Raw genomic sequence first — 24,092 nt, forward strand, 5'->3', positions numbered from 1 at the left:
CATTTCAGCCATATTTTATTTAGGTGTTGGGAGGCGCTTTGATACTGCCGTTTCTGAGTTTTCAATTACTTAGGCATTGGCAGGGTGCCTTTCGACACCTAAATTTAGGCGCTGGTTAAAGAATTTCCCCCCTCAGTTTCTAATACATTCACTTGTTGAAAGCTGTTGCTGCAGTGATAGTTGTTGCATTTTTAAAGTAAATGAATATTTACTTGGGTGCTAGGGGTGAACATAGGGAGACAGGCAATTTATAAATCAGTGAAAATTACTACACCCAATACTATATGTTATTAAAGGAAACAAAGATTTTACTTTTTCTCTGGGCCACTCTACATGCAAATTCTGTATATTTTCCATATGCATAGAGTTACCATATGGCTCCAGGAAAAAAAAGAGGACAGATTGAGACATCCGGGTTTTACTTCCATTGCTTTCAATCCATCCTCCTTTTTTTGAAGTTATATGGTAACCCTATGCATAACATTTTTATAAACCAGGGACTACTCGACTGAAATGTTATTTGCTAGCGAAGGGCTATGTATTCTGCCAGTGCTAAAGGAAAAGATAATCAAATTCCTACACAAAATTAAAGTTTCAAACAGACAAAGAATCTGACAACATAAAATCCTCAATCTTCTGCTGAATAACAAATGATTGCTGTTCAATACTTTTACTTGCACTCTCTATTGGCTTTCATCAAACAGTCAGACAAATTTCAAAATATCTACTTAAAAAACTAGCTATTTGCTGAAAATCATATATAGAGCAAAACATAAGCCCTAAAATAAACTTAACATACCAATGTTACTAAAAATTGTATGAATACTACCATTAATAGTTTCCCATAATCATGTACTACCCAAAATATAACTGAAACCAACCAAAGCCTATCTTGTAAACCTTTTCCCCAACCCTCAAAAAAGCAAAACATGATTTATGAAATTTACCTGTTACTTTTGAGCATGTCAGCAGAAGATTGATTGAATAGACTGATAGAAATGTCACTGAAACCAAAAGAATCCTAACAAAAAAGAAGAAATTTGGTATTGAAACTCCAAGTACTATACTCTGGCAAGGCACTTTTTTCAAGTTAAGAACATTATATAAGAAGAATACCTCACTGAGGCAAGATGCCACTTGTTCACTCATATTATCAGGGTGGCCTCTCCAATTGTATGATTACAACAAAAATCTTTTTAGAGTTTAGATTTTAATTTTTAATCTGGGAAGCTTTACTTCAAACATATTAAATCTTCACAACTTAATTTAGATAAAGGTAGAGGAGGAAGGGCAGGGGAAGGGAAAGGAGAGAACAGCTTCTTGTGTGGTAGGGGGAAGCCCTTCACTTGTCAAGGTAAGTTGGTGAATTGTGCAAAAACATGGATTAGAGAGTGCAGATGTCATTCTCAGCAATATTTTGGAGAAAGATATCCACCGAGGGACAGAAACAGAGAAAATTACAGTACGGAAAAGTTAAAGAGCTGATAGGAGAAGGAAAGTTAAAACTGAGATCTGCATTGAAAAGATGAAGAAGAACAGAAGAGAATACGGGTAGGAACACGGCACTAGGAAAAGTATGTGACAAGACAGACAAATTTCAGAGGAACAAATCAGAGAGTGCAAGAACAGAAAAGTGGAACGAGAAAATTCTTGCTCAAGAGTCTTCAAAATAGATTTGATGAAATGATAGAATAACCAACAACTTGTGTAAAAGTCCTTAAGCAATACTCATATTCTTTTTAAAACTTAGGGCTCCTTTTACGAAGGTGCATTAGGGCCTTAACGTGCGGCATAGCACGCGCTAAATTGCCACGCACTAGCCGCTTCCGCCTCCTTTTAAGCAAGCGGTAGATTTTCAGCTTCTGCATGCGCTAAAACTGGTAGCGCACCTTCGTAAAAGGAGCCCTTAGTGAGGCAGAAACAGTTTGTACATTAAAAATTGTATTTATCAAGTTAGTTATATTTAGGATAACAGAGACAGGCAAACCATAAACTACTTTTGGCCGGGTTACTTAGAAAACAAAGTAATCTTATATCAGGCACAATATGAATGTATTTTTAACAAACTTTTTTTTTTTAAAGCCTGTGTTTCCAGGAAGAAAGATCGTTTCACTTAAGTTTACTTATCAGTCCAGTAATAATTTCTATAACAAGATCATTATCTTTTGACCCACTAACAGGAAGTATTACAATGTTAAATATATTGAGCAATTCTGTTGGACGTCGTTGAATAAGACGCTTGCAAAAATCATTCAGCAACAGTGGCGTTATTTTAAAGGCAGTTTATGTCAAATGTGTTTCATATCAAGTCAAATACAGCAAGTCATAGTTTTGCTTATGTAGTAAAAACATACAGTAATCAGAGACCTAGCTAGTCAGCAAGACAGTTCACTCTGGAAGTATAGCCTTCCATCAGGTGAGCTGTGGTAAATACTGTATACCCCCAAAGCATCCATTATCATCCACTGTAAAGAGAATATTGGCATGCGTAAGACATGGCATTCATTTATACTTGTGATAATTTATTAAACACTGATATATAAAACCTTGAAAATTCAATTAAAAAAGTACAATGATAAAAAATCAGGCCTTAGACTTAGTGGGGATGGGCGGACCCGCTATGCCTAAGGCCTAATTGGTCCAGGTTTCTAGAGCCTGGGCCAATCAGGCCTTAGGCTTCGGCGGGATGGGCCGGGAAGGGGCGGGTCCGCCTCATTTCGACGAGGCGGGCCTGCCAGCTGGACGGGCAAGACCCGTCTGGCCTTAAGAAAAGGTTAGTTTGGTGGGGTGGAGGTTTGGGGGTTGTTAGCGCCAGGGGGGAGGGTGTGTCTTTGGGCAGGAGGGATTGGGCATCCTCTTGCCAGCGATCGATATTGTCGGGGGGGGGAGGGTGCGTCTTCGGGCAGGAGGGATTGGGCACCCTCCTGCCAGCGATCGATATTGTCGGGGGGGCATCTTCTGGCAGGAGGGTTTGGGCACCCTCCTGCCAGCGATCGGTAGTGTCGAGGTGGGAGGGAGATTAGTAATGTCGGGGGCGGTGGCGGTCGGTAGTATCAGTGGGGGCGGTCGGTAGTGTCGGGGGGGGGGGGCATCTTCTGGCAGGAGGGTTTGGGCACCCTCCTGCCAGTGATTGGACAGGTGGCCGCGGCCCGCTATACTTATAGCGGCAGAGAGATCCCTTGCCGCAATAAGTATAGGCGAGCTTAGGCTTCTTGCGGGTCTCCCTAGGCTCCCAGAGGCGCCTTCAATATAGGCGGCCTGCCTGGGGAGCATTTTTTAAAAAACATGCATCCCGATTGGCTGATTAGACAGCTGTAGGACGTCTACAGCTGCCTAAAATCGGGACGCACTTTGGAGAATCAGGCCCTAAAAGTTTAAAATTGATGGAATAAGATTAGTTATGTTTAAAAATAAAAGTACAGATTAAGAAATAAATTTATCAAATAATATTGTCTTGATTTCTTTTCTAAAAGCACCATAGGACAACATGGCTCCGCTGATATAGTTACTTAGGACTGTAGTAGTTAATAATTGGGGTGATGGTGCATCTTAATTGCACCATTTGAGAAGCTATTTCAACTTTGTAAGTCTCTTTGGGAACCCAAATATAAACTTTATCTTCCCACTGTAATGCAGTGTTTACTAATACGTTGACTCTGAAACATAAAATAAAAGAGTTGGAAATTAAGACTACAGATTATGTTACCAGATTGGAAACAATTAAAACCCAGGGTCAAACCTGGATGAAAGGTAGTGGGAATATTCATTCAAAACTGGAAAACTTAGAGAATGCTGTCAGGTGCCAGAACTTCAGATTAATAAACTTTCTTAAAGCTTCTCCTGTTTCTGTTATTGATATGTTTAAAAGATATTAATGACTGCTGGTGATGTCATGCGGTTGAGCAGATGCTGAGAGGCTCTGCTCCAGTCCTCGAGTCCCCTATCATCTGCAAACAGCGGCATTTTGACCGGGTCGTGGTCTGTTTCATACAGGGAGCATTGCCTGCGGGTACCTAGCTCTGCGGGGTGATGTTTGGCGATCTTTATGGTGACCTGGCCGGTACGTAAGGAGCGGGAGCGCAGCAAACCCCCAGGCACCAAAATGGCATCGGCTTCTAGCCCTGTGAGCCCTAGCACTCCTCCTAACCCCATGTGATCGTCTGAAATCCTGGCAGAGATAACGGCGGCTGTTGAGTCTGCCATCGACAAAAAGCTACAGTTGTTTTTTGACAAAATCAATGCGGCTCATGAGCGACTGGATAGCATGAGCCTGGAGCTGGATGAGGCCCAGAATCGCGTGAATACCTTGGAAGATAAAGTCTCTCCGCTGGAGTCTGGCCCGGCCCGGATGACTAAGCAGTTAGCCCAGCTGACAGAGAAAGTTGATGATATGGAAAATAGAGCCCGCAGAAACAATCTCCGGTTGGTTGAGCTGCAGGAGCGGATTGCAGAGGCTGACCTGGTTGCCTTTCTGGAACAATGGATTCCTGAGTCCCTGTCTCTGGATCCCCGCCTGGGCAAGTTGTGAGTGGAGCGTGCCCACCGCTTGGGGCCTAAGGGGGCTGATGGCTCGAGACCCCGAGTGGTAATATTTTAAATCTTGAACTTTGCTCACAAATCAACCATTTTGCAGGCGGTCCAGGAAGGCAGGGGTCTGCATCATGACAATAAAAAAATCCTGTGCTTCAAGGACTACTCACACGATGGCGGGAGTTTACCCCCATCTGCTCTGCCTTGTTTAATCATAAGGTCAAATTTGCCCTCCTTTACCCAGCGTGCCTTCGGATCCAACGGGAGGGCAGAATGCAGACTTTTGATTCACCTGCGGAAGCCCTCACATTTGTCACTACGCTGGGCATCATAGTGGTCCCGCCTGCAGATGCCCGACCATGCCAGGGGCCCAGGGACCTCTCTGTTGGGGACACTTGAACCTTGGTTTGTCTGGTTTAGTGTGAGTTGTTGGTCTGTCTTGTTATAGGCAGACTATGCCTGCTAGGAGTGTCCCTAGTGCAGGTAGCAGTTCTAATCCAGACCCTTCAAATACACCTCCATGTAAACCATTTTCTGACTCAGAAGCGGAATTTCCTTCTAGGTCCTGTAGAGGGAGTAGGAGAGCAGGAGTGCTAAGTTCCCACCCCCTCTATGTCCCAAGGGGATTAACTGGAAATCCTTTCCACCTGAGGATTGGGGGGGGGCTGCAAGCTCTGCCCCTGAGAACTAGGCTTCTGGAGAATCAGAGGGTGGAGGAACAGCAGCAGGACAGGTCACAGCGCTCAGGGCTGGGAGCTCCTGATAGCAGCCAAACTCCTGAATCTATGGAGTTAATTGAGGCTGGGGAAGAAGTGCCTCTCAATCTGGTTGAGGAACCGCTTGCCATGGATCTTGAAATGAGTCCTGATACTAGTGCTGTGTTGGCTCCTGAAGGTACACCCATGGAAGTTTGTTTCCTGAAAACAAGTTAACTAAAGGTTTGCTTAAAGAATACTGCAAGTTTGTTTTGCCTGTTTTTTTTTCAAGAGCTGAATAATTCTTACTCCTGCCAATGAGTGAATTTTCTCTGTTGTTGAACTGGGCAAAGACTTTATTTTGGAGTGTGATTTTTTTTTTCTTTTTGCTGAAAGATTATATTGTTCTTTCCTTGGTTGGGAAAGTGAACTGTAGTACTCTGAGGCAGTGGGGTTTGCCCCGTGTTTCATGGTGGGATAGTGGGCCTAATTATTGGCAATTTAAAGACCACATGGCACACACTGTCTTTCCAGCGCTCCTTGCTGAAGAAGTCAGTACAGCGGTACTAGCTTGGAGCTGGATGGTTACAGATCAGGAAGTATTGTTTTTGTTTTGAAGTTTTCTTTTCTTTTGTTATGGACTCTTGTTGGATTATAAACTGAAAGGAAACTTAACTCTGTGAAGAAAAGATTCTGCTATGTAATTTTGGACTCTTTGGGTTTCTCTCACAGAGACTATTTTGTTTTGAGATAGTTTTGAAATGTGTATTGGAAGCCAGTAGGCTCCTACAGATTGATCCCTGACAAAGAAGCTGTTTGTTTTGTGCAGATTAAAATTTCTGCTTTTATTGAAGCTGGGCCTATTACATTTGATGGCATCTCTTACATTATACGCAATATTATTACCTCCTTGTGCAGCCCTCAGCGGCTCATAAGAGTTCGTATGTACCGGTGAGCCCAGACACCTTGCCTGAAGCTTGCTGGCTACAGTCTGGAGGGTGGGAGGATGTGGTTTGGCTGGGGGGTGAGTGTAGTGGAGACTGGCTGGTCAGTGGGGGTCGTTTGAGATGACTATGTTTTGTTCTATTTGGGGTGGTGGATTGTTGGATGGTAGTGGGGTGGTTTTGAATATTGTTTTCTGGGGGTTTGTTTTGTTCTTTGTTGCCTGGAGGAGAAGATTGGGATGTTTGCTGTGAAGTGGTTTTTCAGGGGTTTGTATTCAGAGTGGGGTGGGGGGCCTCGGTGGTTGGGGTCTTGGGGGTGGGGCAGGGCAGGGCATGCACTCCAGTGTCGGGGTAGTTTCTTTAGGGGGGGCTTGGTGGCATCATTTTTTATTCCGTGGCTAGCTGGGGGTCTGGTAAGGGCTGGGCACTGGACCTTCTTGTTTTCACTCTTGAACCTGCTATTTGTTTCTTTGTGGTATGATACTGGGTGAGTCCACTCTACGGGCCTGCTCATGGACCGTGGCGGGTATAAATTCGCCTGTCAAATTCTCCAAAATTTTACAGTCCTTAAAGAAACAACATATGCATAATGCCTGTCTCCAGGAGACCCATTTATCAGATAGTGAGCATGATAAATTGGTGAAGGGTTGGGTTAAGGAGGTCCACTACTCCTCGGGCACTACTCACAGTGCCGGAGTGACAGTCCTCTTAAGTAAATTTCTTCCTTATATTGTTCATAAAGTGGTTAAGGACCCGGGGGGGGGGGGTTGGGGAGTATTTGTTTCTCCATCTGGAGGTGCAGGGGATGGAGATGGTGATTGCGAATATCTATGCCCCAAATGTTTTTAACATGGAACTTTTTAAACAAATCATGGGTTTGTGTGCCACCTTTCAGCAGTTCCCCATTCTGATGTTTGGCAACTTTAATGTGGTCCTTGACCCAGATATGGATCGCCTGGGAGGTGCTTCTTCCACTGATGAGGGGCTTTACCCAGTTTTGCCAGGTACTGTATTTTGTGGACATTTGGCGACTTTACCATCTTGTAGATATGGACTTCACACATGTGGCTCAGGCTCATCCTACTATGTCTCAGATAGATTATATACTGGTGTCTTCTTTTTTTCTCCCTAGGGTGTTTCGTGCAGAGATTGGCACCTCCACTGTTTCCAATCATGCTTTAGTGTAGGTGGAAATCCAGGGTGTCCAATTGGGGTCTATGCCTGGTCAGTGGAGATTCCCTAGATATCTTTATTGGGATAAGTGTTACAGAGAGTACATTCTTCAGAAATGGAATCAATATCTGCTGGATAACGCTGCCTCCATGTCAGATTCAGTATTGTTGTGGGAGGCTGCCAAGGCAGTCCTTCGCGGGGAGACTATAGCGTACATGGCTAGACAGCGATTTCAGATGAGTGTATTTTTTCACGATTTCAGATATATACTGCATATCTCTAAAAACTGCTTATACTGATTACATTCAGCTGTAGTCCTCGCCAATTAATGTGGTTAAGCTTGGGATTCGGGCCTTTTTCATTGCTTGACATTTAAACTGAAATTATATATATAAAAAAAGACTGTGAAAAATAACAAAAAGAAGACCTCGTGTGAATGAAAGATGTGAGAATTGATTATTTATACATGTTTTGGAGTTTTTTATAAACCCGTGATGATGAGTGGATGGTTGGGTACTTGTGTAGTCCCAACGACCCTCAATTGAGGTTTATTTTTCTCCTTTTCATCTTTTTGATTTTTAGTATGTCAGCTTTATCTATATGTTTTTTGGTCTGGATGAATCCCTGCTTATAACTGAATTTGACAAAACGTATTTTCAATATATTTATTATTAGTCTCACGTTTTTGCCTCAAAACAAATTATTAGTAGACAGCAGAAGGAACATTCCCGGGAACTACTGTATTTGCATCGTGCGGTTGACACCTGTAAGCATTGGTGGATCGCTTCTAGGAATCCGGCGGACAGAGAGTCCCTTCAGGCTGCTCGGGTGGCGCTCCAGGTTAAGCTTCATTAACACACTTTAAAATCCTTCCAATTTTACAAACATAGATTCTATAGATATGGGAATCAGTCTGGTAAATTATTGGCCTGTATGGTTCATCCTTGACAGGGCCCCCAATTTTGTAAAGGGCTTTTGCAGCATACTTCCTTAGTCACCGATAGGGATTGTCTTACTGATATTTTTCCCCACCATTTTTAGGAGTTCTTTTCTAGGAGAGCTTCGCCTCCGGGTGCAGTGGCTTCCTACTTGGATTCCTTACAATTACCTCGGGTTTTGGGGGCCACGATTGAGGTCTTGCATGCTCCCATTGCTGCTTTGGAAATCCAGCAGGTCATTCAGGATTCTTCGCTTTCCAAGGCCCTGGGACCCGATGGTTTTATAAAATTTTACAGGATCGCATAGTTGGTTCCTTGGAGGCTTACTTTACCAGGATGGTGTCCTCGGGAGCCTTCCATGCTCATGTTAATTGGGCGCATATTGTGGTGATTCCCAAGCCTGACAGGAACCCGGCTTTTGTGGATTCTTATCATCCCATTTCTTTGATTAATTTCGAGCTTAAACTATTGGCTAAAATTCTGGCTAATCGTTTGGCTGACCAGGTGGGGTTCATTCGGGGTAGACAGGCAGTTTGGAATGTCCGGAAGGTCATGTCAGCTCTAGGTCATAGTGCTACTCCCTCCCTCCCGGGTCTACTGTTTAGTCTTGATGGCAGTAAAGCGTTTGATTGTGTGGATTGGGAGTACTTGTTCACGGAGCTTGAGGGCTATGAGTTGGGGGGTTCTTTTCTGACCATGGTTCATCTTTTGTATCACCTTCCTAGCTCGGCAGTATTAGTTAATGGTATAGTTTCTGGTTATTTTCTGGTGCAGCATGGCACCTGTCAGGGTTGTCCTCTTTCCACTTTATTATTTATTTTATCTTTGGAGCCCTTATTGCAGTGGATTCGCGAGGATGAATTGGTTTCTGGGTTGTCTGTGGGGCGGGAGGAGGTACGTTGTCTGGCATTCGCAGACGATATCTTGCTGTTGTTGACCCAACCAGGTTGGTCTCTTTCCAGGGTGTTACAATTGGTTGTTGATCATGGCAGGGTGTCTGGTTTGGAGTTACATTTGGACAAATCTGAGGCTTTGGCTATATGTGGGTATACTTACGAGGATTGGTCGATCCCCTACCCTTTGCAAAAGGTGGCACACAAACTTAAATATTTGGGGGTATACATCACTGGCAATTTATCCCGGGCCTATAAGGAAAATTTCACAGTGTTCTTGAACAGGTCCATTGATCTTTTGAGTCTTTGGGATCATTTTCCATTGTCCTTACGGGGTCGAATTGCTCTTTACAAAATGGTTTTGTTCCCTAAGTGGGTCTATGTAATGCAGACATTTCCATTGTACATGACTAATAAGGATATTAATATGTATCACACTATCTTACGTAAATTTCTTTGGAATAATAGAAAACCCAGAATGACACTTGCTCAATTATCTCTACCTGTGGGATGGGGTGGACTGGCGCTTCCGGACCTGAGGAGATACAACATAGCCTGCCTTCTTAGGCACTTGGTGGACTGGATTAAAAACACTCAGTTTTATACACCTGTCACTCTTGAGCAGCAGTTGATGGCTCCTACTCATTTGATGTACTATCTTCATACTAAGCGCCCACACCGGACTTTTCCCACCAGGACTCATCCTTTGCTGCGATCCATGAGACAATGTTGGCAATGGTTGTGTAAACGCAGGCATTTACCTCCACAGTTCTGTTGCCCTTGTGGGGTAATCGAGACCTGGATCCTGATGCGTCCAAATTATACTTACAGCACTGGAGTGCTTGTGGTCTATGCTACGTGCGAGATGTGGTGTCGGAGGAGGGAGTGCCTCGTTCTTTCCAGGATCTACAGGCGGTGGGTCTCTTGGAGGCCCGGGATTGGCTTTTCTACCGCCAGGTGTCTCATTATCTCCACTCTTTGGATGCTGCTACTTTGAACAAAGACAGGGCGGATATGGTGTGCGAGACTTTGACTTTGTCCCGCCTGATTCGGACTAGCTTATCTTTTCATCAAGTCAGTTTGGGCTGCTTCGTGGCACCTTGGGATCCTGAGGTGGTGGCAGCTGTATTGAACCAGGATCTCTCCCCGTCTAAACATATCACGGGCCCGGAGTTCGTCTTCTTATGAAATATCTTCCTTGGATGACTCGTTCTGTTGTGCTGCAGGAGCAGCACTTCAAGTTTCTTTTGCGGCTACATATCTCACCATTTCGGGCCTATGTTTCTGGATAAGCCTCTCATGCTTGGTGTCCACCCCTGCAGGCTTGCTTCACATGTTTTGGTCTTGTGACCACATTCAAACATTCTGGTCTTTTGTAGCACTATACCTGCAGTCTGCTCTGTGCAAGCAGAGTCCTTTGAGAGCAGACGTTCTGCTCTTTTCTCAGGGGGTTCATTTGGATTTGTCTAGAGGAAGCAATGTGTTATTGCAAAAGGCCTCCTTGTTGGCCCAGAAATGTATCAGAAATGTGGCGCCAAGCTGAAGTGCTACCCTCACTATGTGAAGAAATGAATTGTTTACTTTGTTGAAATTTGAATATCTGGATGTTCGGAGGGGAGATCCTGGGCCATGGAGGAAATTCAGGAAAATATGGGCTCCCATTTGGGAGGGATTGTCCCCTAGAGCGCTGGAATGCAGGGGGGGGGGGTGTTTGGTTTCTGTGGGTCTTTGTGAAGGAATGATACGAAAGACCTGACTGTTTCTGCTATTTCTCTTGTTAGTTGTTGGTTTGTTGTTGTATTGCTTGTATTTATACACCCGAAAATTTAATAAAAATGATTTAAAAAAAAAAAAAAAGATATTTATCTGAGGTACAAAAAGTTTCAGAATCCACCTATCCTCTGATTTTTCAAGATTTATTACCTACCTCAAGGGAAAAAGAAAAACAGTTTCTAACCAACAACATCTTTCATTGGACAGTTTGGATTTGATTAATTTCCTAGAGAGATCTGACACAGAGGCATGGGTTCTGGCCACATTGCTAGTACAATTGGCATTAGACTCTGACAGAGACTGGTTGCTTAAATTGTTTTTTAACCACTAAGATGTTTTGTTTATGACTTATAAAATTTGCATGTATCCGGTTGTATCAAGGGCTACCCAGAAGAAGAGAGGGTAATTTTAACTTTTAAGACTGCAGGTCTTACAACTGGGAGCAACATTTGTGCTTAGGTATCCTTGTAAATGTGTGATTACTCTTCAAGAAGTTAGATATGTTGTTTTGAGGGTTTTTTTTTAATCATCACAATTAATTAATTTTATATCTGGAAAAGTAGCAGCTTCTTCAAGTACCGTACTCTTTTGAAACTGCATAGTCTTCGCAATGAAAGAAAATAGGTCCATCTTTGGGCTCTGTCTGTTTTCTTTGTTCCTTTATTTAGAATTTAATATTTATTATCTGCCTTTTCCTTTGCTCCTTCCTCCATAATTGTGGTTGTAGTTGGAGAATATGTTATCCCCTTTTTCTATTTTGCAGGGGATCTATCTTATCATGTATAAAAAGATTTCAATAAATAATAATAATTAAAAAAAAAAATCAGAGATACCATGATGCTCTATTCCCCTCTGCTACTGCGCTGTTGCAAATCAGATTAAGACACATTAAGAAAATCATGTATTACATGCTCTTGGAGATGTTTGCTTTGTTTAATCATGTCACAGGAAGACCTGGCTTCAAGGTCTGATGATTTTTCCCCCACTCTCAAAGCAGCTCTGTCTCTTGGACACTGATAAAAGCTAACAAGTATGCCTACTTGTTCAACAACTCAACTATGAAATTTCCTGAATAAATGACTTGATGAGACTTGCTATGCTGTTTGAAGGATAAAGGTTGTTGTCAGTGCTGACATTAGCAAACCATTTATTTCTGGGAACAGGTTACACCATTAATCTAATAGAATAATGCTTTGCTCTACATAGGTTCATTTGAAATAAAATAGCATTTTAAGTTTTGTGAGCGTTGCTGTTACTTGTAAGTCTAGGGGTTATTTTGGAAGCATCTGTAAATGGCTATTATTTACTTGTGATCACAGCATTTATGTGTGTAAATAATTTTAGAAAGCCACCATTTGGGTGTGGATAGCCACATGATGAAAAGATTTCAAGAGTGAGATGGAGGAGTAGTTTGGCCAGGGGTTTTGTAGGGCAAAATTGTACTTTTGCTTTCCCCATTGGGTTTTACTTCAGGTCAAAGCCTCACAAAGGTTTTTAAAAAGTTCTGGTAGTTGTGGTGTTTTTTTTTTTTTTTTTGCTATAGCTTTACACAAGGAATTAAGGGAGTCACACCATTTAATTCTCCATTGCAGTCTCACTACTTAATCAGTGGCACTGACATGTACTGTATACGCTTGTATAATGGGACAGCTAAACTTGGAAACAGCACTACTTTCACATGAAGCTGTGTAATTGCCACTTCCATGTGGAAGCTGCCAAAACATGGGATAATACATTGATTATTTTTAATTACTTAATTAGTATTTATTATTTTTTAATTACTTAATTAGTAATTATTATCTTTTAATTACTTGATTATTCATTTTTGATTCGTTAATATATGAAATGTCTAAATTGTTTTGCTGTGACATCTAGATTATTGTTTGATTTCAATTTTATGTGTTGTTATGATTAATTTTAAATTTATATGATATTTATATGATAAACTTATATTAAATATATGGTTGTTTGCATTGGTTTATGAGATTTTTTATATGCAAATTGTTGTTTCTTTTTTAATATATTCTTAATATGTTTTTAATATATTTCTAGTATTTTGTATGTATTTAATATTCTTATTAGCATATATTATGTTATTGTAGTGTTCATATGTCTCTATATGCGTTTATATAAATTTTATACATTATCTATAGACTCCTGACGCAGGCCGTAGGGCCGAAACATGTACATGTCGGGTCGAGTATTTTGGGAAGAATAAAGAATAACCTGATTGTCCAGATGAGTTAAAATACATCTTTATTTGTTGCACCTTTTCTTATTGGACAATTCCACTTGTTTTTATTGTTCTATCTTTTGTGGATTTGTTTCCCCTGTGTTTTGCATGCTGCTCATTTTATCCTGTGTATATTTTAGAGTTGGCTGAGGCCACTTGATAACAGTGATCATAACATGATCAGATTTGATATACCGGTAATCTCTGGAGTAAGTACACACAGGAAATACAATACAATAGCAATTAACTTTAAAAAAGGAAACTATGATAAAATGAGGAGAATTGTAAAAAAGAAACTTAGAGGAGCAGCTGCAAAGGTCAATAATTTATATGAGACGTGGATGTTATGTTATTTAAAAATACCATTCTTGAAGTTCAGACCAGATATATTCTGTGTATTAAAAAAGGAAGAAGGAAGACCAAACAGCAGCCAGTGTGGTTGACAAGCAAGGTAAAGGAAGCTAGACTGAACATAATAGGAAATAGCATTTGGCAAGCCAAATGCAAGGTGCTGATGAAGAAGACCAAGAGAGACCTTGAAAAGAAGATTGTATTTTAGGCAAAAACATATAGTAAAAACATTTTTAGGCATATTAAAAGCAAGAAGCTAAGAAAATAATCAGTAGGACTGTTAGCTGACCGAGGAGTAGAAGGGGCATTCAGGGAAGACAAGGCCACAGTGGAGAGTAAATTAATTCTTTGCTTCGGTTTTCACAGAGAAAGATGTGGGGAAGATACCAGCGCCAGAAATGGTATTTTAATTCTGATGAATCAAAGAAACTACAATAAATCTCTGTAACACCGAAAGATGTAATGGGACAAGTCTATCCTAGGTAAATAGTGCAGCAAGATAGAAGATACAGAGTCTGGAGTTGACAGTAGAGGAGAAGAGTACACATAAGAGAGCTTTACCCAATGAATGGAGTTCCTGGGGAGAAGCAGGAGCTGCAGAGTGAATGAGTGAACTTTATATGGATATGGATAGGGAGCCAATGAAGTGACTTGAGAAGAGGGCTAATATGAGTATAGCGACACTAACATAATATAAGTCATGCAGCAGAATTTTGAACAGAATGAAGGGGAGAGTAATGGTTTAGTGCAGTGTTCTCAAGCTCAAACCCTTTGCGGGGCCACATTTTGGATTTGTAGGTACTTGGAGGGCCGCAGAAAAAAATAGTTAATGTCTTATTAAAGAAATGACAATTTTGCATGAGGTAAAACTCTTTATAGTTTATAAAACTTTCCTTTAACAGTTAAAAGGAAAGACAATTCCACTTGTTTTTATTGTGATATTTCTTTAATAAGACATTAACTATTTTTTCTGCGGCCCTCCAATTACTCTATTTTTTTCTGCAGCACTCACATTTAAAGTTCAATATCTTTTCTTTCTCAAAACTGGCACATTTCAATCACTAAATTGAAAATAAAATCATTTTCTTACCTTTGTTTGGTAATTTCATCAGTCTCTGGTTGCACTTTATTCTTCTCACTGTGCATCTAATACTTCTTCCCTTCTTTCAGCCTCCTGTATGCTTCCTCTCCTCCAGACCTCCCCCAACTTTTTCTTTCTTTCTCTATGTCTGTCTTTCTCTGATTCCGTGCCCCATTTTTTGCTTTGTTTCTGGTTCCCTGTCCCCCCTCCTTCTTTCTTTCTTTCTTCCTTCCTCCGTGCCCCATTTTTTGCTTTTTTTTTCTGGCTACCTGTCCCCACCCCACCTTCTTTCTTTCTTTCTTCTTTCCTTCCTGCCCTCCCCCATGCCACCGCCGCCGCGGAATAGGCTGCTGCCGCTGCTGCTATCGGGAACAGGCCAAGATCTCCCTGCTTCTCTTCTGCATGGGGCCGACCAACTCTCGCTGCCTGATGTCAATTCTAACGTCGGAAAGGAAGTTCCGGGCAGCCAGGCAGCGATTGGCTAGCCAGAACGTCCTCTTGATGTCAGAATTGACGTTGGGCCGCGAGAGTTGGTCGGCCCCGCAGGGAAGAGAAACAGGGAGATCAAAGAACACGGTGCCGGCCTGATATCCGATGGCAGCAGTGAGAAGGGAAGGGAAGCAGGTTGGGCACCACTTCTCTAGACGAGCTGCGAGCCGCACTCTAGGGAGAACAGTGGACCGCCCCCCCTTGGTACGCCACTGGAGCAGAGCGTGTATGGCCGGCTCGTTCGTTCAAAGCTGCGGGTGGCGGCTCCTTGTGAGATCCGTGCCTGTGTCTGAAGCCTCTCTGATGTTGTGACATCAGAGAGGCTTCCGATGCAGGAGTGGATAGCGCAAGGAGCCGCCAACCCGCGGCTTTGAACGAACGAGCCGGCTGCTGCTCCAAAAGGAAGAGAATGATCGCCTCCAGACTGCGGGCCGCAAATAAAACCTGGAGAGCCACATGCGGCCCGTGGGCCGCGTAACATAGTAAACATAGTAACATAGTAGATGACGGCAGATAAAGACCCGAATGGTCCATCCAGTCTGCCCAACCTGATTCAATTTAAAAAAATTTTTAATTTAATTTAATTTTTTTAAAATTTTTCTTCTTAGCTATTTCTGGGCAAGAATCCAAAGCTTTACCCGGTACTGTGCTTGGGTTCCAACTGCCAAAATCTCTGTTAAGACTTACTCCAGCCCATCTACACCCTCCCATCCATTGAAGCCCTCCCCTGCCCATCCTTCACCAAACGGCCATACACCGACACAGACCATGCAAGTCTGCCCAGTAACTGGCCTAGTTCAATATTTAATATTATTTTCTGATTCTAAATCTTCTGTGTTCATCCCATGCTTCTTTGAACTCAGTCACAGTTTTACTCTCCACCACCTCTCTCGGGAGCGCATTCCAGGCATCCACTACCCTCTCCGTAAAGTAGAATTTCCTAACATTGCCCCTGAATCTACCACCCCTCAACCTCAAATTATGTCCTCTGGTTTTACCATTTTCCTTTCTCTGGAAAAGATTTTGTTCTACGTTAATACCCTTCAAGTATTTGAACGTCTTAATCATATCTCCCCTGTCTCTCCTTTCCTCTAGGGTATACATATTCAGGGCTTCCAGTCTCTCCTCATACGTCTTCTGGCGCAAGCCTCCTATCATTTTCGTCGCCCTCCTCTGGACCGCCTCACGTTTTCTTACGTCTTTCGCCAGATACGGTCTCCAAAACTGAACACAATACTCCAAGTGGGGCCTCACCAATGACCTGTACAGGGGCATCAACACCTTCTTCCTTCTACTGACTACGCCTCTCTTTATACAGCCCAGAATCCTTCTGGCAGCAGCCACTGCCTTGTCACACTGTTTTTTCGCCTTTAGATCTTTGGACACTATCACCCCAAGGTCCTTCTCCCCGTCCGTGCATATCAGCTTCTCTCCTCCTAGCATATACGGTTCCTTCCTATTATTAATCCCCAAATGTATTACTCTGCATTTCTTTGCATTGAATTTTAGTTGCCAGGCATTAGACCATTCCTCTACTTTGTTACAAATCTTGGTATCATCTGCAAAAAGGCACACTTTTCCTTCTAACCCTTCAGCAATGTCACTCACATACATATTGAACAGGATTGGCCCCAGCACCGAACCCTGAGGGACTCCACTACTCATCTTTCCTTCCTTCGAGCGACTTCCATTAACTACCACCCTCTGGCGTCTGTCCGACAGCCAGTTTCTGACCCAGTTCACCACTTTGGGTCCTAACTTCAGCCCTTCATGTTTGTTCAACAGCCTCCTATGAGGAACTGTATCAAAGGCTTTGCTGAAATCCAAGTAAATTACATCTAGCATATGTCCTCGATCCAGCTCTCTGGTCACCCAATCAAAAAATTCAATCAGGTTCGTTTGGCACGATTTACCTTTTGTAAAGCCATGTTGCCTCGGATCCTGTAACCCATTAGATTCAAGGAAGTACACTATCCTTTCTTTCAGCAACACTTCCATTATTTTTCCAACAACTGAAGTGAGGCTCACCGCCTGTAGTTTCCTGCTTTATCCCTGTGACCACTTTTATGAATAGGGACCACATCCGCTCTCCTCCAATCCCCAGGAATCACTCCAGTCTCCAGAGATTTGTTGAACAAATCTTTAATAGGACTCGCCAGAACCTCTCTGAGCTCTCTTAGTATCCTGGGATGGATCCCGTCTGGTCCCATCGCTTTGTCCACCTTCAGTTTTTCAAGTTGCTCATAAACACCCTCCTCCGTGAACGGCGCAGAATCTACTCCATTTTCTCGTGTAACTTTGCCAGACAATCTCGGTCCTTCTCCAGGATTTTCTTCTGTGAACACAGAACAGAAGTATTTGTTTATCACATTTGCTTTCTCCTCATCACTCTCCACATATTTGTTCCCAGCATCTTTTAGCCTAGCAATTCCATTTTTTATCTTCCTCCTTTCACTAATATATCTGAAAAAATTTTTATCTCCCTTTTTTACATTTTTAGCCATTTGTTCTTCCGCCTGTGCCTTCGCCAAACGTATCTCTCTCTTGGCTTCTTTCAGTTTCACCCTGTAGTCCTTTCTGCTCTCATCTTCTTGGTTTTTTTTATATTTCATGAATGCCAACTCTTTCGCCTTTATTTTCTCAGCCACTAGGTTGGAGAACCATATCGGCTTCCTTTTTCTCTTGTTTTTATTGATTTTCTTCACATAAAGGTCCGTAGCCATTTTTATCGCTCCTTTCAGCTTAGACCACTGTTTTTCCATTTCTCTTATGTCCTCCCATCCTAACAGCTCTTTCTTCAGGTACTTTCCCATTGCATTAAAGTCTGTACGTTTGAAATCTAGGACTTTAAGTATCGTGCGGCCGCTCTCCACTTTAGCCGTTATATCAAACCAAACCGTTTGATGATCGCTACTACCCAGGTGAGCACCCACTCGAACATTAGAGATACTCTCTCCATTTGTGAGGACCAGATCCAATATCGCTTTTTCCCTTGTGGGTTCCGTCACCATTTGTCTGAGCAGAGCCTCTTGAAAGGCATCCACAATCTCCCTACTTCTTTCCGATTCCGCAGACGGAACATTCCAGTCTGCATCCGGCAGGTTGAAATCTCCCAACAGCAGAACCTCCTCTTTCCTTCCAAACTTTTGGATATCCACAATCAGATCCTTATCAATTTGCTGCGATTGAGTTGGAGGTCTGTAGACTACACCCACGTAGATAGAAGTTCCATCTTCTCTTTTCAGAGCAATCCATATCGCTTCTTCCTCTCCCCAGGTCCCTTGCATTTCGGTCGCTTGGATATTGATCTTTACATAGAGAGCTACTCCTCCACCTTTATGACCATCTCTGTCCTTCCTAAAAAGATTATATCCCGGTATGTTTGCATCCCATCCATGTGATTCACTGAACCATGTCTCTGTGATAGCAACAATATCTAGATCTGCCTCTAATATCAGGGCTTGCAGATCATGAACTTTGTTGCTTAGACTGCGAGCATTTGTGGTCATCGCTTTCCAGCTATTTTTCAGCGATAATCTCATTTTTCGTATGGATTTTTGTGTCGTTTCACTTTCCGTTGCAATACTAAGAAATGAGTTGCTGATATTGCTTATGTTGCAGCCTTTACTACTATCGCATCTTTTCTTTTGCCGGGGGTGGTCTCTATAATTGTCCTTCGTACATACACCACCCCCACCTTCTAGTTTAAATGCCTAGAAAAATATTGTCTAAATTTCTCTGCAAGGTTTCTTTTTCCTGCTGTAGTAATATGTAGCCTATCAGTGCAATATAGCTTCTTGTCCTTCCATGTATTTCCCCATCCTCCTATGTACCTGAAGCCTTCTTGATGACACCAGGCTCTGAGCCATCTATTAAAGTCCTCTGTGTTTTTCACTCTTTGCTCTCCCTTTCCATATGCAGGCAGTATTTCAGAAAAAGCTAAAGTCTTTACAAAAGGTTTCACGCCCTCACCAAGCTCCCGAAAAGCTTTCTGTGCTGCAAGTGTGGAGTTGTTGGCCAGGTCATTTGTTCCCAGATGGATAACAACATCAGTGTTAAAATCCTTAGTTTCTTCCTTAATTATAGTCAGTATTTGCCTGGAACTCCTGGTAGCTGAGGATCCTGGAAGACATTTCACTATTTTGGTCTCCTCGCCCTGTGTTCCAAGGTTAATGCCTCTGATGATGGAATCCCCCAACAGTAATAGTTTTCTGTTTGAGACTGCTGGTTTAGTGGAAGACCTGTGAGAAGCAAGTTGCAGTAATCTAGGTATGAGGTGAAGAGTGTGGATAAGGGTTTTGGAGACAGATTTTGACAGAATTATAGGTAAAGAAATGACAGGCTTTGGTGGCCTGTTGGATTTGTGCAGAGAAAGAGAGGAGTCAAAGATGACCCCAAGGTTGCGAGTTGATGAGACTTGGAGGATGACAATGTTATCCATAGAAATAGAGAATGGGGAAGAGGAGAGGTGGGTTTAGGGGGAAATGAGCTGATTGTTAGAAAAACCATCGCCTTGGTTATTCTTTTAGATCACAAGCTTTTGCTTTTCCTTCTGGTTAAATTATAGGAATGTTGTGTCTATTTTATCTCTACTTTTATGATTTACAGATTTTATTTTTTAAAACTAGAAAAAAATAAAAACCAGTGTCACTACTGTAAGCCTTGGTTTTATGTTGATTGTATTTTTTTTATTTTATTGTACACTGCAGAGAGACTTTTATCAGTGATATATAAGAACATAAGAAGTTGCCTCCACTGGGTCAGACCAGAAGTCCATCCTGCCCAGCGGTCCGCTCCCGCGGTGGCCCATCAGGTCCATGACCTGTGAAGTGGTTTGACCATTCTTATAACCTACCTCTGCTTCTATCTGTACCCCTCAATCCCTTTATCCTTTAGGAACCTATCCAAACCTTCCTTGAACCTGTGCTCTGGCCTATCAAAACCTCTGGAAGTGCGTTCCATGTGTCTACCACCCTCTGGGTAAAAAAGAACTTCCTAGCATTTGTTCTAAACCTGTCCCTTTTCAATTTCTCCGAGTGACCCCTAGTGCTTGTGGTTCCCCACAGTTTGAAGAATCTGTCCTTATCCACTTTCTCTATGCCCTTCAGGATTTTGAAGGTTTCTATCATGTCTCCTCTAAGTCTCCTCTTCTCCAGGGAGAACAGCCACAGCATTTTCAACCTGTCAGCGTATAAAAAATTTTCCATACCTCTTATCAGTTTAGTCGCTCTTCTCTGGACCCCCTCGAGTACTGCCATGTCTTTCTTGAGGTACGGCGACCAGTACTGGACACAGTACTCCAGGTGTGGGCGCACCATTGCGCAATACAGCGGCATAATGACTTCCTTTGTCCTGGTTGTGATACCCTTTTTCATGATGCCCAGCATTCTATTTGCTTTCTTTGAGGCATTCGCACACTGTGCCGATGGTTTCAATGTTGTGTCCACCATCACCCCCAGGTCTCTTTCAAGGTTGCTCACCCCTAGCAATATTCCCCCCATTTTGTAGCTGAACATCGGGTTCTTTTTCCCTACATGCATGACCTTGCATTTCTCTATGTTGAAACTCATTTGCCCACTCCTCCAGTCTTGTCAGGTCCCTTTGCAGGTCTTCACAGTCTTCCGTGGTTTTGACCCTGCTACAGAGTTTGGTGTCATCAGCAAATTTAATGACCTCACATTTCGTCCCCGTCTCCAGGTGGTTGATAAATATATTGAACAGAGCGGTCCCAACACCGATCCCTGTGGAACTCCGCTCGTGACCCATTGCCAGTCTGAGTAATGGCCTTTTACTCCAACCCTCTGTTTCCTGCCTGCTAGCCAGTGTCTGATCCGTCGGTGGACATTCCCTTGCACCCCGTGATTCCACAGCTTCTTAAGCAGCCTTTCGTGGGGTACCTTGTCGAAGGCTTTTTGGAAGTCAAGGTAAATGATGTCTATGGCTTCCCCTTTATCCATCTGGCTGTTTATTCCCTCAAAGAAGTACAGTAAGTTCGTGAGGCACGACCTACCCTTGCAGAAGCCGTGCTGGCTCGCCTTCAGTTGTCCATTTTTTTCTATGTGTTTGCAGATTGTGTCCTTAACCAGTGCTTCCATCATCTTTCCCGGGACTGAGGTCAAGCTCACCGGCCTGTATTTCCCGGGTCTCTCCTTAATCCCTTCTTAAAGATGGGCGTGACATTTGCTATTTTCCAGTCCTCTGGGATCTCCCCAGTTTTAAAGGATAGATTACATATTTGGCGGTGTTTCCGCTATTTCGTTTCTCAGTTCTCTTAGTACCCTTGGGTGGATGCCATCCGGACCTGGTGATTTGTCGCTCTTCAGTCTGTCTATCTGTCGGAGGACATCCTCTCGGCTCGCCTCTAGTTGGATCAGTTTTTCATCGTGGTCTCCGTTTATGATCTTCTCAGGTTCTGGGATATTGGATGTGTCCTCTCTCATGAAGACTGACGAGAAGAACTTGTTTAACCTGTCAGCTATCTCTTTTTCCTCCTTTACCACTCCTTTCCTGTCTCCGTCGTCCAATTGTCCCACTTCCTCCCTGGCTGGTTGCTTCCCCTTCACATACCTGAAGAATGGTTTGAAGTTTCTTGCTTCCCCTGCCAGTCTCTCCTCATACTCTCTTTTTGCTTTCCTAACCACTCAGTGACATTCTTTCTGGTGCCTTTTGTGCTCCTTCTGGTTGTCCTTTGTTGTGTCCTTTTTCCATTTTCTGAAAGATGATTTCTTGTCACTTATCGCCTTTTTTACTGCATTGGTTATCCACCCCGGGTTTCTTGTCGATTCTTTTTGCACCCTTTCCTAAACCTGGGGATGTACAGGTCTTGTGCCTTGTGCACCGTGTCCTTGAGTAGGGCCCAGGCTTCCTCTACGGTCTTCATCTTCCTTGAGCTGTTGCCGAGCTTTTTTCCCACCATTTTCCTCATGGCCTCGTAATTTTCTTTTCTGAAATTGAGTGCTATCGTTGTGGTTCTTTTCACCTTTGATGTTCCTACTTTTAGTTTGTACTGGATCATGTTGTGATTGCTGTTTCCTAGTGGTGCTAGTATTACCACCTCCTTTGCGGGACCCCCTACCCGTTGAGGATTAGGTCAAGAGTGGCATCCCCTCGTGTTGGTTCCGTGACCAGCTGTTCCATGAAACAGTCCCTCATCGCCTCTGGGAATTTTGTTTCTCTCGTGCAATTTGAGTGTCCAATGCTCCAGTCTATTCCAGGGTAGTTGAAATCCCCAATAACCACCACACTTCCACTTTTGCATACCTGCCTCAATTCGGCCTCCAGATCCTGGTCGTTTGCTTCTGGTTGTCCTGGTGGGCGATAGTACAGTCCCAATTTAATGTCCGCTCCATTTCCTCCTGTCAGCTTAACCCATAGTGATTCCAAGCTGTCCGCCCTTACTCTTGTTTCCATCCTTGTTGAAGGAATGGAGTCCTTTATATACAGCGCTACTCCTCCACCCTTCTTGTGTGTCCTGTCCCTCCTATACAGTTGTACCCTGGTAGGGCCACATCCCATTTGTTATCCTCGGACCACCATGTCTCTATGACTCCTATTATGTCTAGGTCCTCCTTACTGGTTATAACTTCTAGCTCTCCCATTTTGGTCCTTAGGTTCCTAGCATTTGTGTATAGGCAATTTAAGTCCCGGTTGGTTACCTTCTTTGTAGGTTCTCCTCGTGGTTTGGTGCTCCTGCCGATCCCCTCACAGCCTGCCTATCTTCGAGCCTCGTTCTGTTCATCCTCCTCCTGTGGTGTGTCTGTTTTGTCTTCCTCCCCCTCCTGTGGTGTGTCTATCCCCTCCTCTGTCTGCTTCCCCGTTTTTGGATATCCCTCTGGTTCTGGCTGTTTCCTCCTTTTCCCGCTCTTTAGTTTTATTAGTTTTTTGGGTCCCTGCAATGCGTCTTTGGGTTTCTGTCCAAAAAATGACCACTCAGTCTCGAGCCCTCTATCGCCATTTCCCGATTCAGTATCCTTGTTTGATACTGTGGTCCGATGTGTCGAGGTCAGATCGACTATTGGCTTTCTCCTTGTCATCAGTTTAAAATCATGTCTATGCCGGTCTGGATGTTGCGTGCCAGCATCCTCATCCCAGCCGTGCTCAGGTGCAGTTCGTCTCTCCTGTAGAGCTTGTTTTTCCCCAGGAAGGTTGTCCAGTTCCGTACAAAGTGGAAACCCTCCTCATCGCACCATCTCCTCAGCCAACCGTTTGTTGCTTGCAGCTCGGTCTGCCTCCTTGCATCCGCCCTCGGTACTGGTAGGATTTCTGAAAAGCTATCTTCCTTGTCCTCAGCTTCAGTTTCCTCCCCAGGATCTTAAACTGCTTAGTCAGTGTAGTCTTGGTGTAGTTCCTTCTGCTGACGTCGTTGGTTCCAACGTGGATTATCACTGCTGTCTCCTCCGTCTCAGCTCCCTCCAGGATTCTCTCGATTCTGTCGTAGATGTCCTTTGTCCTCGCACCTGGTAGACATGTCACTAGTCGGTTCACTCTGCCTCCTGCTATGTGACTGTCCACCTCTCTCAGGATTGAGTCTCCCACCACGATTGCAGATTTCCCCTTTCTCAGCTTCCTCCTGGGTCTCAGGTCCGTATCAGTGATTCGATCCTCCAATCCTTCCTCTGCCTGTTCGGTTCCTCCGCAAGGTCCTTCCCCCCTGGCTTCTGGTGGGTTCTGTCTTCCATCTGTTGGTTCTCTTCTGAAGTGCTGGTGATCCTGTGTCTCTACCATCTTGCAGGCCTCCTCGATGAATCTCTCGAGCTCTCTGACCTGCTCGTTGATGTGGCTCTCTCAGGTGGTATCCTCAGTTGCCTCAATTGCCCACGGTTTCTCTATGGCGCGGAGTCCCTCCAGCTCCTAGACCTTGATGTGCAGTCTCCCGACCTCCTTCTTTAGGCTATCCAGTTCATGACATCGACTGCATATGTACGCCTGCCTCCCGGAGGGGAGGTAGTCATTCATGTGACACTCAATGCAGTATACTGGAAAGCTTCGCTGG

At 43.5% G+C, this 24,092-nt stretch overlaps 1 protein-coding gene across 1 annotated transcript in view; it reads right to left on the bottom strand.

Moving 5' to 3' along the window:
* SLC38A1 (solute carrier family 38 member 1) overlaps positions 1-24,092 on the bottom strand; it is a 193,130-nt gene that overhangs the window by 75,344 nt on the left and 93,694 nt on the right. The window contains exon 5 of the mRNA XM_033957586.1: positions 948-1,021. Coding sequence (XP_033813477.1) covers positions 948-1,021 — 74 coding nt within the window. The remainder of the gene's footprint in view (positions 1-947; positions 1,022-24,092) is intronic.

This window comes from Geotrypetes seraphini, chromosome 9 (assembly GCF_902459505.1).
Source record: "Geotrypetes seraphini chromosome 9, aGeoSer1.1, whole genome shotgun sequence".
Classification (NCBI taxonomy): Eukaryota; Metazoa; Chordata; class Amphibia; order Gymnophiona; family Dermophiidae; genus Geotrypetes; species Geotrypetes seraphini.